At 48.5% G+C, this 13895-nt stretch overlaps 7 protein-coding genes across 7 annotated transcripts; 5 read left to right on the forward strand and 2 right to left on the reverse strand.

Annotated features, from left to right (window-relative positions):
* The first annotated feature begins 13 nt into the window (after window positions 1-13).
* On the forward strand, window positions 14-1130 carry BDV38DRAFT_241558 (40S ribosomal protein uS4). Its single transcript, XM_032054033.1, has 5 exons — window positions 14-134; window positions 200-237; window positions 310-328; window positions 408-506; window positions 574-1130. Exons 1-5 carry the CDS (start codon window positions 121-123, stop codon window positions 983-985), a joined length of 582 nt encoding a protein of 193 aa, XP_031915551.1. The 5' UTR covers window positions 14-120; the 3' UTR covers window positions 986-1130.
* Window positions 1131-1183: 53 nt separating this feature from the next.
* Window positions 1184-2368, reverse strand: BDV38DRAFT_44122 (uncharacterized protein). The gene is made up of 3 exons (XM_032063349.1): window positions 2069-2368; window positions 1796-2015; window positions 1184-1683 (listed from the first exon to the last, which is right to left on the reverse strand). Exons 1-3 carry the CDS (start codon window positions 2288-2290, stop codon window positions 1262-1264), a joined length of 864 nt encoding a protein of 287 aa, XP_031915552.1. The 5' UTR covers window positions 2291-2368; the 3' UTR covers window positions 1184-1261.
* Window positions 2369-2542: 174 nt separating this feature from the next.
* On the forward strand, window positions 2543-4175 carry BDV38DRAFT_241562 (uncharacterized protein). Its single transcript, XM_032054034.1, has 2 exons — window positions 2543-2837; window positions 2893-4175. The coding sequence occupies exons 1-2, from the start codon at window positions 2620-2622 to the stop codon at window positions 4034-4036; spliced, it is 1362 nt and encodes a 453-aa protein (XP_031915553.1). The 5' UTR covers window positions 2543-2619; the 3' UTR covers window positions 4037-4175.
* A 575-nt stretch (window positions 4176-4750) lies between these two features.
* Window positions 4751-7664, forward strand: BDV38DRAFT_269695 (uncharacterized protein; the record flags this gene model as incomplete). The annotated part of the gene is made up of 8 exons (XM_032057014.1): window positions 4751-4821; window positions 4903-5035; window positions 5123-5180; window positions 5258-5545; window positions 6448-6516; window positions 6565-6895; window positions 7064-7225; window positions 7286-7664. The coding sequence occupies 8 exons, from the start codon at window positions 4751-4753 to the stop codon at window positions 7662-7664; spliced, it is 1491 nt and encodes a 496-aa protein (XP_031915554.1).
* An 804-nt stretch (window positions 7665-8468) lies between these two features.
* BDV38DRAFT_44187 (uncharacterized protein) lies at window positions 8469-9218 on the forward strand. Its single transcript, XM_032063350.1, has one exon. The coding sequence runs from the start codon at window positions 8701-8703 to the stop codon at window positions 9109-9111; it is 411 nt and encodes a 136-aa protein (XP_031915555.1). The 5' UTR covers window positions 8469-8700; the 3' UTR covers window positions 9112-9218.
* Window positions 9219-9691: 473 nt separating this feature from the next.
* Window positions 9692-10992, reverse strand: BDV38DRAFT_241606 (uncharacterized protein). The gene has a single exon (XM_032054035.1). It carries the CDS (start codon window positions 10330-10332, stop codon window positions 10021-10023), a length of 312 nt encoding a protein of 103 aa, XP_031915556.1. The 5' UTR covers window positions 10333-10992; the 3' UTR covers window positions 9692-10020.
* Window positions 10993-11055: 63 nt separating this feature from the next.
* On the forward strand, window positions 11056-12988 carry aspE (septin). The gene is made up of 2 exons (XM_032063351.1): window positions 11056-11727; window positions 11785-12988. The coding sequence occupies exons 1-2, from the start codon at window positions 11234-11236 to the stop codon at window positions 12863-12865; spliced, it is 1575 nt and encodes a 524-aa protein (XP_031915557.1). The 5' UTR covers window positions 11056-11233; the 3' UTR covers window positions 12866-12988.
* The last annotated feature ends 907 nt before the right edge of the window (window positions 12989-13895 follow it).

The raw sequence follows: 13895 nt of genomic DNA on the forward strand, positions 1-13895 counted from the left end.
CGACTCCACTACGATCCACTCTCGCTTATGCTCTAAAACGCAACTTCATCTTCGAAGCTCTACGATTTTCGTGTAGTTTGGTGTATCGACAACTCCGCGACAACGCGCAATTAAGCAGCCATGGCCCCCGTTCCGTGAGTACACGACTTCATGATGATGAACGCTGAGTCGCATCATTCTAATCGCTATTGAAATACAGTCGCGTCTACTCCAAGACCTACAAGGTCCCCCGTCGTCGTAAGTAACCATCGTCGATTTGAAATTCGATCACTTGTCAAGGAGGCCGTTCATATGCTAATATATCTATAGCTTTCGAGTCGGCTCGTCTGTTAGTACTCTCCGGCCACTGATCAGAAGCGTGCTTCTGTTTATGTCGTGTGTTCATGTTCCTAACTTGTTTTCACTAGTGACTCGGAACTGAAGATTGTCGGCGAGTACGGCCTGCGCAACAAGCGTGAGGTGTGGCGTGTCCAGCTCACCCTGTCCAAGATTCGTCGTGCTGCTCGGTATGCGCCCTTGGTCCATCGATACATGATGGGACTTGTCCGGACATGAAACTGACTGCAAGTTTAGTGAGCTGCTCACCCTCGACGAGAAGGACCCCAAGCGTCTTTTCGAAGGTAACGCTTTGATTCGTCGTCTGGTCCGTATCGGTGTGCTCGATGAGTCCCGCATGAAGCTCGATTACGTCCTGGCCCTCCGTGTCGAGGACTTCTTGGAGCGCCGTCTCCAGACCTGTGTCTACAAGCTTGGCCTTGCCAAGTCCATCCACCACGCCCGTGTCCTGATCAAGCAGCGCCACATCCGCGTCGGCAAGCAGATCGTCAACGTTCCCTCCTTCATGGTCCGTCTTGACTCCCAGAAGCACATCGACTTCGCTCTCACCTCTCCCTATGGCGGTGGTCGCCCTGGTCGTGTCCAGCGCAAGAAGGCCGCTGCTGCCAACGATGGTGGTGACGATGCCGCTGAGGAGGATGATGAGTAAATCATTTAAACCGGAGTATGGACGGGTTTCGTTTTGGAACATAAAAATGTGGGGCCTCAACTGTGACTGCAGCATAGCGTATGATGTTGTACGATCATGCCATTCAATGAATAAAAACATAGCCTTCAGGCTCATTTCGAAACCCGAATCTAAACTTTCCTGAGTACTTTTGTAGTAACGCATTATTGTACCCTCCTTTTTCGCACCATGATCACCGTAACGCCCATTCCCGATCATATCATATCGTAGCCATTGAAACCCTAGCCAAAGTGGATATCATCCTTCAATGCCCACTAGATGTTTGAGTGCTTCTTCTGCACTTCTGTACCATCTTCCTGTCTCCTCCAGTCCGTCGCTTTCTCCCTCTTGCTTTTTCCTCTCCGCTTCTTTAGCCTGGGTGATAGCCTCTGACTTCCGTCGTTCAAGCACACCCAGCTCTCGCTCCATTGCTTCCGCCTCTCGCGTCTTGCGAGGTAAAGCATTCTGTACTGCGGCAAGCTGGCGGTTAAGCGCAGCAAGTTCTGCCTCTCGCTCAGCAACAAGCGACAGAGTTGCAGGAAGCGGAAGGTTCTGGGAGGATGAAGCGTCTGAATTGGATGCCTGTTTGGCACGCAGTTCGGCAATCGTGGACTCTAGGTTCTCGATGGCTTCGGGCAAAGTAGAGAGTTGCGTCATCTGCATTTCAACATTGTTGTATCCTATTGTGATCACATAATTGTTAGTGTATCTTGCTTTCCCGCAGAGTTCTCGACCGGATTGTAGGTGGAATCGGGAAGTATCAAATGCAGCATCGCAGCATGAAAGACTTACGATTCGCAAGGTCTCGGCCTGTCTTCTCCATTTCTTCAATCATCATGCGGACTTCTTCTTTGCTTGCCTTAAGCTCTGCCTTCACCTCCGCTAATTGTGTTTCAAGTTCCACGTTCTCATTATGGCCGACTACCAGGGGAGGATCGCCGACGATGGCACGCAGGAACTTTTCCTTCGTCACTTGCTCGACATACGAGAAGCGTAATTTTGAGAAGAGTTCCTTCGCCGCAAAGATCAGTATGCGTATCTATTGCAAACAAACAGCATCCGCACCTTGTAGTGTGTTAGGTCGGCTTCGAGGGAAGCCGGTGTGGGGTTATCGATCGCAGAAGCATCTGAAGTGCGTTTGGACAAAGATTGACTCTGATTCCCGGCATCAGGCGAGAAGATCGGTTCGCTGATGCGAAGAATCGCGAGTTGCGATTTTAAATCTCCGCTCTCTTTTTGCAGATGCTGGAGTTGTTCCAGTGTTTCTGCGGGGTTAATCTCCGACATAATTTCGCATGCGATGCCTGTGTGGTAGTATGTTGCGACAGTGACAAGGTACAAGCCGATTGACTAGTATGTTCGAACTGGACCAGAGTGAATGCCAACGATAAGCCCCTCAATGCGCTGATTATTGTATCACGTCGGCAGAATATGCGGAGATAAACACAAATAGTGAGACCGCTGTAGGCGGTGAAGCTCCCCTCAGGCAAAGCCGGCAAGTATGACGGACTTATTCGCCATTCCCTTGACATCGCCGATCTCGTATCGGCGCAACAGGTGGGGTGCTCCTCTCATGCTTTGATTAGATTGTACAGTGCTACAGTTTTAATCGGTCCATGTCAATTTACTACTACTATATAACATATCTCCCCGTCCAGGTCAAATCATCCAGTGTACACACTACGTACCTCGGAGCTACGATGCCTCCCAACACTGGGAGAGCGAATAGCAATCCTGACGATGATGACTACGTTGCGCAAGTTCTCGCAAATGAAGCTCGAGACAGTTCTCTGAAGTACTCTGCCCTGGGGATGGGGGCTTATATGCCGAAAAGGTTGCTAGCCACTTCCACTGTGTCAAATCCCCCTAAGCTGACGAGTAGCTATCAGGCCTACAGGTGCTGCTCCTAAACCGAATACGCGATTTCTGCGACACATTATAAAAGAAACAGACAATCACAATCTTGCATTAAAGCGAAAGGAAGAGAGGGAAGCTAGAGAGCGAATGCGGCAGCTACGGAACCAGCCTGCTTCTTCAAACGATTCTAGAAAAGATGCCCATGGCCGCCAAACACGATCGGACGATCGCAAGTCGCGCAGAGATAGAAGGGAAGACCGTGAAGATAAACAGAGCTCCTATCGAAGAAGGCATAGAAGTCGTTCGGCTTCGGCGGACAGAGATCGCTCTCATCGACACCGGCGGAGGCGTGATTCTTACGGCGAGGATGAAGATCGACACAGATCTTCCCGAAGAAGTCATCGGCACCGTTCCTATTCCAGGTCGCGTAGTCGATCTCCGCAAGAGAATCGAGAAACGAAATCTCACAGTCGCCACCATCGGCGACGGAGGCGCTCTAGGTCACCTTCAAGGTCTCGTTCGCGATCGCTAGGTGCGAATGATCGACGCAGGAACAGAGATCGTGAGAACACACGTGTACGCAGTTCACGCGAGAAAGGCCCCCCAGAAAGGAGTTCTACGAGTAAAATCAAGGCGTCATCGCCGCTGCCCCCGGTAGCTACCCAAGATCAACAGCCAGGATATGAATCGGACCCTCTTGAAGACATTGTTGGGCCCCTACCTCTGCAGGCAAATAGCTCTACTGATGCTGCACCAATTCGTTCTCGAGGTCGGGGTGCCTATAGACTCAACATGAGCAACATTGACGCACATTTTGCCCCTGACTACGACCCTACTTTGGACGTGCAACTAGAAGATGACGATGAGAAAGCTAGTAGCAAACCCAGCCGCCGCCCTGTAGCCGGCCTCATGACTGGAGATGATGATTGGGAACTCGCTCTTGAAGCAGTTCGTGACCGAGCCCGTTGGAAGCAAAGAGGCGAGGAGAGATTGCGCGAAGCTGGTTTTGACGACGCGTTTGTGAATCAGTGGAAAAGCAACACTACACCTACCACCGGGGATTCTGAGGGTAGGCTAGAGGATGTAAAGTGGTCCAAGAAAGGCGAAGGTCGAGAATGGGATCGCGGAAAGTATGTCAATGAGGATGGGCATATTGATGTTAAGGCCTCTTGGTAGTGAGGTCCACAACATAAGCGTAAATTGGGTGGCGTTTGGAAGTTGGGATTATTACCATTGGGACTTATTTGTTTAATAAATACTTTTACACTTAGTACCCTCTCATGAATTATGATGCGATGAAGAGCATACATGGAACCCTATAACTAAACTCTAATCCTTCTATCATCCGAATGTGCACGAAAATATATAGCGAGGGACCCATAACAGAATACTAACTAAACGAACACCAACCACAATAGTATAAACAAACCTAAAGTTAAATTAGCAACCGCAAAAGAGCTCAGCAACCTAAAATAGACCGACAAACGACAAACTACTAAAAAAGAGGGGAAAAAATAAGGGTCTAGATCTGATAAGATCCCAGATCCATAGACAGGGCACCAACGCCAAGAAACCTTCTATTCCGCGTTTTTGTCAAAGTGCGGAACGAACCCCATGCATTTCTAATTGATTTTCAATATCACAAGAAATCCACATAATCACATCATTGGAATATATCAGCCGTCAAGAAATTGATTACCTACTTGCAAATCGATATATTACTAAATGCATACTACGTTACAATCTATTTGCGACAGTATCTTATAATAAACCCTGTATAGCGGACGGTTGTAATATCTTCCGCGATCTATATCTATTGTCTACTTCCCCTCTTTACTCGCTACTTTTGCCCTTCACTTTATCCTTTCTACAACCAAGAGTAACAACACAATGACCGATCAATTCGCCTTTGATTATCCCTCGCCTTTGGCGGGGTATGAGGGCTTGGAACCGTTGCCTGTGTAAGTATAGTATATTCTTATTGTCTTGAGGTGCAAGATAACCTGGTATATTCTATAATGAGACTAACAAAGGTCGTATAGAGAATTAAATGAAGATGGCAAATCTATCAAGAACCCCCAGCACGGTATCTTAAGCAAAGCATACGAAGAATTCCCCGATCCGCTGGCAAAAGATCGACGCGGGGGATTTGATGTCCATATCTATCATTTCCAGGTTCGTTTCTTTCTATTCATTTACCTATCTACCCATATCGCATAAACCGAATGAGTGATCATCACTGACATGGTCATAACCAAACAGAATAATCCTGACCAAGTCGCATACGCAAGGGCTCTTTACGAGCGAATTCGTCGTGAATGTATAACCTACCTACTGTTTTTCTGTTTCCGCGCGCTGTCATGAAAGACAAGTGGTTACTGACTTCAATACCAATAGTCCCCGAGCTACGCATCTATCGATTTTTTGAAGGACCACTTGGACCTCACCCCATTGCCATGTTCGAAGTTAACCTTTTCACTCCGGCGCAGTTTGGAGCGTTTATTCCCTGGCTTATTATTAATCGGGGACCGTTGAGTGCGCTGCTTCATCCAAATACAGATGAGGAGGAGGAGGAAGAGCGGAACCATACGCAGCGGGCGACATGGTTGGGGGATAAGATTCCGTTGGATTTGAGGATTTTTAAGTTGATGAAGCAGGCGGAAAAGAAAAATAAGCAGAATGGGAGTGCTTTATGAAGCTTGTTAGAGGGGTCAGTTAGGTGTTTGGTATCTGGGAAGAATTCTAAGGGAGGGGTCTGTTTATCTGTTGGTTGAATTTGGACTTTGTGTATATATGTTATGGGCATGGATTATATTGAAAGCTTTTGCGCATTTGACAGGACTGGAATGTCTGGTGGGATGCTGTTGTAGGGTATTAATCGGATAATATAGTACCTGAGGTCAGTAGGCATACTTTTGGATAGGCGGGTGATCACTGCAGGGATGGCGGGATTCCTGATGAGATCACGGGATGACCAACGTGACCTGTCGGTCACAAGCCACGTTCGACCTCGGATTCTATTCATTGGGCATGCTTATGTTGTCTCATGCAGAAATAACTTTGGCTAGTCGCGGAGGGCTGAGAGAGTCTCCGAAAATCAGACTGCAGTGAGATGAAGATCCTGATAAAAAGATAAGGTCCGATCTGACCAGCTCTGGGCCGTGCGTGGTCTCAGAGCATGAATGCATTGGCTTTGGCACCTATCAGTTAGCCGATTTATGAGACAGGAGTGAATCAATCGGATGCGATGACCCGGGATGCTGAAGGTAATCGGAGGGTCAGCTGCGGCAATGCAATCTGCATTACTTTCCCACTTCAGTTCCTATGACGGGTTATTGAACCCGATCTCCCGTGACCGAGTCCGAGGGGAGGTTCAAAAGCTTCTTAAACTCGGGAGGCACGATGTTACTGAAGGAAAGAGCGATGCGTAGGAAAGACGACCTGGAAATGTTTGACTAGCCCAAGGCACGTTTACCTTAGCGACTAACTCTCACCTTATACCACTGGGGTCAAGATGTGGTATCCAAATCTCTCGTGGATTTCCTCTCTCCAAATCTCCGTACTTGGCGTGATACCTCATCCCGCAGAGACAACATTCTATATCTCTTCACGGGATGTGGCTGCAGCAACAGTACCGAGTTATGTATTGGAATATGGTGAGTCACGCAATATCTTTTACGCACAATATTCTAACAACTTGTTAGCACCGATGGTCTGGTTACATGGCGAGGAGGCATACATGCCCTCTGACATCGGGGAGCAGCTTGTACACACCACGCCGATGGTGGATTGGAAGCCTATCGAGAACGCCCCGTCGGCGACAACTCTTGAAAATCTTGACCAGCTCAACAACCTTGGCAACACAAGCGTTTATTTAACTTCAAAGGAAGGAATAGATGCTGACCCTCAGCCTTCATGGCTCAGGGGTATCAAACCTGACCAAGACGGTCGAACGCAGGATGCAGTCTCTTCAACCATCATTCTTCGTGACCACGGAGATGGGACCCTGGATGCTTTCTATTTCTACTTCTATGCGTGAGTGATATTCGCATATCAGTGCTGATTCACACCACACTCACCATACCGTAGGTATAACCAGGGAAACACAGTTTTAGGAATGGAGTTTGGGGACCATATCGGAGACTGGTTAGTCATAAGGTCAAAGAGGCAAATCGATTTCAGAAACTGATGTGGTCTCGACAGGGAGCATAACATGATACGGTTCTCCGAGGGTGTCCCACAGGCAATCTGGTATAGCCAGCATGCCTCGGGACAGGCGTTTACGTATGGAGCAACGGAGAAAAACGGCAAACGGCCGATTGCATATTCAGGGAACGGTACCCATGCTAATTATGCCATTTCTGGGTATACACCCCTATGCATTTTCCCGTGTCCTAGATAATATGAGGCTAAGGCTTGACTCAGGAAACATGACCATACTATTCCCGGCTTCAATCTCCCTGATGGACTGATCGTGGACCAAACTGATTCGGGTACACTGTGGGACCCGACTCTGAGTGCCTATGTATATAAATATGATGCTTCTGAGGAAACATTTCAGGCCTATGACTCTGGATATCCGGTCAACTGGTTGAATTTCAACGGCCAGTGGGGAGACGATGCACTGCCGGGAGGGCCGGAACTGTTTGGACAGAAAAAGTACGTTGCGGGGCCGAATGGACCGAAATTCAAGAAACTGGTGAGGGACAAAGTGTGCCCGATTAGCCCATGTGTCGTTCTGCCTTTCCGGATCTGGGAGAATCAGACGTTGGAAGAGCAAGGACAACGAACGGAGTCAAGTTAGCATGGACGTCGGATCGACTGCCTTTACAACGGTCATTGTGCATAGGCTGGATGTGGGGACCTAATCTCGGGGATTGTGACCCTGAACGGACATGTTGAACATGTTATATAGTATTCGCTCTTTTCATTTGTAGAAGCCCAATGGACCAATTTCAATTGTGTCACATATGATGGGGATCGACGCGACAATTTGCGATCACAATTAAATGCCAGCCACCCAATGGACCACCGTTATTCCTTCGTTAATTAAGAACCACTACCTAATGTTTAGCGCTGCAAATAAGATTACATGGAAGTCTCTATCTAGCCCTTCCGGGCATAGTGTCATATTTTCCTCCCACAGTCACCTCAGGCGTCTTCTGGACTGTATTTGGAGTACGGAGTATCATCAGGTGTGAGAGGAGGTCTCTTTTCTTTCGCAATGAATCACAATCTGATACGTCAACTGCTCTATCATATGAGCAGTCAATGTTGGGGTTGATAAATCCTCGCTCCACCTGAAACCGTTGCATTTGATTCTAATGATCAAAGGTATTTCAGCCTCCACACTAATATGGATATTCAATCATGTCTACTACTGAGATATGTACAGATAGTAGGTTCTTTGAATGCTGAGAGATTCGCCCTTACAAATAACAGCATCCAATTAGTCAAAAACTTAGGAGTTATGCTTAGTCACCGTTGACTAGGTATCCCGTCGAACTTATCGCCTGACCGGTAGCTTCGTCATCTTGTCTATCAGAAATAGATTACAGATAGCGAGGAACCAATGCAGTCAGCCCTGCCTCATGGAACTGAGGGCTCCAGAATAAGCCTTGCCAACAGGATTCCGATATTTAACGAATGTCTTGGCTGTAGTTATTTTGAAATTGAACAAAGCTGATAACCCTCACTTATCGCCGAGAGCCCCATCTGTTTGCCTTATTGACTTTTTCATCTTTACATGAGTTGGGCTACTACAAGCCTGAGACAAAGAATCGGTCACTATCTGTACGAAGAATAGCTATCGCCTGGTGTATCCTCTCCGAACGGAAGTGATGTTCCATCGCGGGGAGGACCAGCTCGCGGAGGATCGATTCGGGAACCAGACGAAACCGCACAAATTCTGTCCTAACTGCGGGACATCTGTTTTGATAAACTTCAAGGAGTCCCCGTGTGAGCAAGAAAGAGAAAGGATGTTAATTAATGGAGATTGTTGTTTCAGAACCCGGCTTTGCCTTGCTTGGTACGCTTCTGTTGTCAGTGAGTGTACTTATGGAGTTCTAATGGAGTTCCAGATCCACACGATTCGAGGTATTGAAGATGTTTTGGACGAATTAGACTATCGGGCCGTGGACGGGAAGAATAGACTTGGGACCTCCGTATTCCATAGGAGCGGATGTTCGACCGTCACCATGGCCATCATTGGCATTGGGATCCATGGTTCATTTGCAGGGGTCAAGTTCTGAGGAGTGAAACCTTGTAGGGAAATTGCATCACGAGGGCGATGGGACTCTGAAGTGTAATTGGCAGCTTCAACCTACGAGTGAGTCGTTAGTTTGGAACAGCTCACAATGTGGTTCATGAGAAAAAGCTCCGAACTGGAGCCAATTAAACGTGGGTTGCCAGCTAATTTCGGTTCTTACGGTATCAATACTCTCATGTACTGATTGATACCAGGTTTCAGGACTCGATCCATGCTTTTGTTCCGGTTATACAGGTCCATGGATTTGGATCGATTGAATTATGATTTCTATAAATTTGCTTTAAAAATGGAGCATTTCTGATTAATCCACCGCAGGGCGGGCGGAGATGCATGGCATCTGCAGCGCCCTCACGTTTAATGAGCTGAGGGACGTCACATATCCACGTGTGGACATTGATCATCAATTGATCCGAAAAAAGGGTGCTTTAGTCTTTAGTCTGAAAAGACGGCCGAGATGTGTACCTTACGTAATACCGTATCGTAAGTTATGTTAACTATGGGCGGTATGGATCTTTCCATGGATCAGAGGTACTTACTGTATGTCTGTACCTATCCATCGTTTGTTTACTTTCAGATACTCGGTAAGTATACCACGAGAAATCCCACGGATGAGGTAAGTTGAATGAGGATCGCCTATGGCATCAATGGCCTGGTTCGCTCGAAAAATGTTTGCCTCCAGGATTCTCAAGTATAGCTATGATCCTGGATCCATGTACAACACCCCCCTTTTTCAATCGCAGAGCTCTTCTAGAGTTGAGTCCGGAGGGTACTTCTGAGTAACTTTACTGTAATCGCAAAACCGGCTAGTGTCCCCCGACGACAAGAGCAAAAACGGCAAGCACTTCATCCACTCAGAAGCATTGTTCGGCGCCCAACCTAACCTAAAAGGCACTTAGAGCAGTGGGGGAATTCTGGAAAGCCTGCAGCTTTGCTTTTGCGTTGCCCCTGAATCGCTTCTCCGCCGTAGTGAAAAAAAGGTCCCCGTCCACGAGGGGAAAAAAGAAAAGAAAAGAAACAAACAAAGAATAAGAGCTCCAACATCGGTGAGCTCTGGCGTTCCGACGAGCTGAACAGTTACCACACAGGCAACCTGGACCTGAATTCGCGTGTGCTCGCAGAGCGAAGCAAAAGTGGTCCGCGGATATTGGCAGATCGGATAGAGGAAAAGCATTGTCCTTCTAATATCCGTTCTCAGGCCGATCATTATCAGTCGTCTAACATTCTCTCATTTCGCTTCGTCCTTTCCACTATTTCTCTTCAATCTCAATTTCTTTCCCCCTTTTCTTTGCGTTTCATATTAATGCGCCGCTTGAATCGGACGCTGTGAGCAGGCTTCTTCACAACCTTCTTTTGGGGGTTTTTTTTTATTTGCCTCCTTGGAGCTAAGCTCGAAGTACAGGAAAATAAACTAAATTCAAAAAAAAAAAGGAAAAACGGAACAGCTGTGGTTCGTTTGAGCTATAGCTTCACCCCCAACAATCGCTTCGATAGCGTATAATTTGGTGTCCTCTAGCAGAGACATCAGGCCTGTCTCAACAGACACTTGCAGGGCTTGTGGATGTTGATCGGTCGTCAACCCCAATCTAACGTATTCGGACATTTATCGATTTTGGAGGTCGCCGCTGAATCGTTACCGCGCCATTTGAAGGACTCTTCTCACGAGAAGAAAAGCTGGCGCAACGGAGCTCCAAAACACATACATATACTTAGCTAGATTGATTTGAGTGCGGCTCGCGACAGCAGACCGTTCCGGGACCTGTAAGTGCTTACCGTTTAGCTGGTTGATCGTCGTATTTTTAGGAGCAGGACTAAAAGAGGGCCTGTTCGTATGCAATTCGATGTCCCTTGACAATCCCGTGAATGAGGCTTCGAAAGCATTGGCTGACTTTTCTACTTTACTGGGGAAGTTGCTAGGTAACGGAGTTGACCAGATCCAGTCCCGCTCACGATAAATAGCACATTGAGTGAATATTGGCAAAAGGGAATCTTTTATCTGAGACAAGCCATTCACAGTTACCCCACTTTTGCGCCAAAGTACCTCCGAAACCCCATCCGTGTTACCAACGATCGGGCGATTGGAAAGAGCCACCCGAAAAATAAGACCAATGGCTACTGCAACTTCTGGGCTTCGTTCCCCGGGACACCATGACCCCTCCGATATTGACAACGGTAATACCAACAAAGATCAACGCAGAAATTCCTCTTTAGGTTTCCTCCGTCGCCCTAAGTCCATAGAACCACTCGGAGGCAAGAGCAAGAAGAACTCCAAATCCCAAGCAACCGAAGAGGAACTACGTCGACAAGGAGCAATGTTGAAGCAACCTCCTCGCCTGCCCTCCCTGTCTCCCGCCCCAATTCTGGAGAGTTTTGGAGGCGAAGAGCGAGGGCACGTCAATAACGCTGCCACGCCTTCGAACAGCACCCCCTCACCCCAACTACAGCAACCGCCCTCTCGCAACTCGATGAGTACCGACTGCGACCCCTACGCACGCACAGAAAGCATGACGCACCGCGGGCGTTATAGCTATGCGAGTAGTGCCGTCAGTACCGTCAACAACCCGCGTAGGCTGCGTCGGCGTAAGGACCCTACTCCGTACAAGTAAGGCCCTTCCTACTCACATCCTTCACCGCAGACCCAGATTAACTGTTCGCACAGTGTCCTTGTCATTGGCGCCCGTAATTCGGGAAAAACCGAGTTTTTGAATTTCCTGAAAAAGTCTTTGGTCATGCCAGCCCACAAGCATCCCTCTCGCCCCGCCGAGGAAATGGAATACCAAGATCGACATGCGCCTGCCAACCAGGGCTACACGTCTGAATACCTTGAAACGGAAATCGACGGGGAACGCGTCGGGCTAACGCTGTGGGACTCTCAGGGATTTGAGAGAAACATTGTCGACATCCAGTTGCGTGGTGTGACCGGCTTTCTTGAAAGTAAATTTGAGGAGACCTTGAGTGAAGAAATGAAAGTCGTTCGTTCACCCGGAGTGCGGGATACCCATATTCACTGCACATTCCTGCTCCTCGACCCCGTACGCTTGGATGAGAACATCGCGGCCGCAAAAAGGGCTGCCCAAGGAACCCCCAAGGCTTCAGACTCGCCAGTCATTGGTGTTTTAGATGAGAATCTCGATATTCAGGTGTTGCGAGCCGTATTGGGCAAGACCACGGTGGTCCCCGTCATCAGCAAGGCCGACACGATTACTACGGCACATATGTCATATCTGCGGAAGGCGGTTTGGGACAGCCTAAAGAAGGCCAACATTGACCCCCTTGAGATCCTCACCTTGGAGGACCAGGAGGAGGAATACACGTCTTCAGAGAGCGCTGACGAAGAGGAAGAGACACCTGAGAACGCTGGGGACGACACGAAAGAGCCCGGCTCACCCTCCACCAGGAGTCAAGGGTCGGGAACGCAAGCTTCGCCGCAGATTCTGCCTTTCTCTATCCTGTCCCCCGATCCCCACTCGTTGGAGGCCGGTGACGAGCCTGTCGGTCGTAGATTCCCCTGGGGGTTTGCGGACCCTTATGACGCTGAGCACTGCGATTTCGTCCGGCTCAAGGAGTCCGTCTTTAGCGACTGGCGTATCGAACTGCGCGAGGCCAGCCGGGTAGTCTGGTATGAACGATGGAGGACAAGCCGCTTGGATCGGAAGACTCCCGTCCCCAGTACTGGGCCCTCGAAGAAGGTGTATGCTGGGAGGCTGGGCCCCCTCGACCAAGGCCCTCGAGTACGATAGTGGCCCTCTGACTCTTCCTGGATGCCGTTGGCGAATGAAGTGTTCATTTATGATGTGTATTCCCATACGGGTACCAGCCCTCTCTTTACCTGCCGGATGCACGCGACCTCTGGGTCAGCTCTCTCTCCACCGCTAGTTTGGAAGTCTGGTTCGACCGAGACAAAACAGCCCGCTGCGTGCTTCATGGTACTATCCTCACTTTCTATCCTTTCTTCTTGTTTTCTTATTTTCTTTTTCTCTCCCTATCATTCTTGTACGTGGGACAAACCGAGCTCCACAAGGAACGCCCCTAGGCAAGCCAGATGGCCGACGTGAAGATGACCTTTCCTGTCTGAAGGATTCAGGGGAAACGGGATACAGCGAAGCATACCTGTATTTTCTCTTCCGGGTTCCCCATCTACTCCATCATTTGTCTTTGGTACAGTTTCTACTGGTTCCGTTTGCCTTGAAAGCATAATTGACAGAAGCGGGTTGAATTGTGTTCCTGATATCCCCATTATGTGATGCTCTGTTGACGCTCCTTATACCATTTATGTTCTTAGTGATATTACCCCTTGATGTTTCGACGTCTTTGATTCTGAGCCCCCGACCGCGACCTATGGTTTTGTTTCTTTTCTCGACGTATTCCCCTGTCGATCATTTCCTTATCCTGGTTACTTTGAAATCCAATTTTGCCCTTTTCCCCCTTACTTTCAGGACCTGTATTCTTTTGACGTCCATTGGTTCCCGTGTTAACGCTTGCAGCCCTCTATTGCTCTGCGGAGAGGGGTGGTTTTGAGAATGGGATCATCTGTACCTTTAAAGATTTTGATTCTTTCATTTTGCGCATGTCGCGAGCTTTGCTTGATACCAACCAAATTGTCATTTGTCGGCTTGAGTGTGTTACTTCATTCTCGGACCTAGAAGCTCACGTTGGAGTCCCCGGGGATACCCGCAAGGTAGGTAGCCGTGAGGTGGGTACGTAGTCAACCATGAAGGAGATGTAGCACTGTTGCCTATGGGGAAGGTCACGTAGAAATAGGGGGCTACG

Source organism: Aspergillus pseudotamarii, assembly GCF_009193445.1.
Source record: "Aspergillus pseudotamarii strain CBS 117625 unplaced genomic scaffold BDV38scaffold_15, whole genome shotgun sequence".
Taxonomy (NCBI): Eukaryota; Fungi; Ascomycota; class Eurotiomycetes; order Eurotiales; family Aspergillaceae; genus Aspergillus; species Aspergillus pseudotamarii.

Coding starts and splice junctions, on each gene's coding strand:
- BDV38DRAFT_241558 (XM_032054033.1), top strand. Junction 507..573: donor AAGATTCGTCGTGCTGCTCG/GTATGCGCCCTT, acceptor CTGCAAGTTTAG/TGAGCTGCTCACCCTCGACG.
- BDV38DRAFT_44122 (XM_032063349.1), bottom strand. CDS start 2,290: ATGTCGGAGATTAACCCCGCAGAAACACTGGAACAACTCCAGCATCTG. Junction 2,016..2,068: donor CCGACCTAACACACTACAAG/GTGCGGATGCTG, acceptor TTTGCGGCGAAG/GAACTCTTCTCAAAATTACG. Junction 1,684..1,795: donor AGGCCGAGACCTTGCGAATC/GTAAGTCTTTCA, acceptor TGATCACAATAG/GATACAACAATGTTGAAATG.
- BDV38DRAFT_241562 (XM_032054034.1), top strand. CDS start 2,620: ATGTCAATTTACTACTACTATATAACATATCTCCCCGTCCAGGTCAAA. Junction 2,838..2,892: donor GGGGCTTATATGCCGAAAAG/GTTGCTAGCCAC, acceptor AGTAGCTATCAG/GCCTACAGGTGCTGCTCCTA.
- BDV38DRAFT_44187 (XM_032063350.1), top strand. CDS start 8,701: ATGTTCCATCGCGGGGAGGACCAGCTCGCGGAGGATCGATTCGGGAAC.
- BDV38DRAFT_241606 (XM_032054035.1), bottom strand. CDS start 10,332: ATGATCGGCCTGAGAACGGATATTAGAAGGACAATGCTTTTCCTCTAT.
- aspE (XM_032063351.1), top strand. CDS start 11,234: ATGGCTACTGCAACTTCTGGGCTTCGTTCCCCGGGACACCATGACCCC. Junction 11,728..11,784: donor AAGGACCCTACTCCGTACAA/GTAAGGCCCTTC, acceptor CTGTTCGCACAG/TGTCCTTGTCATTGGCGCCC.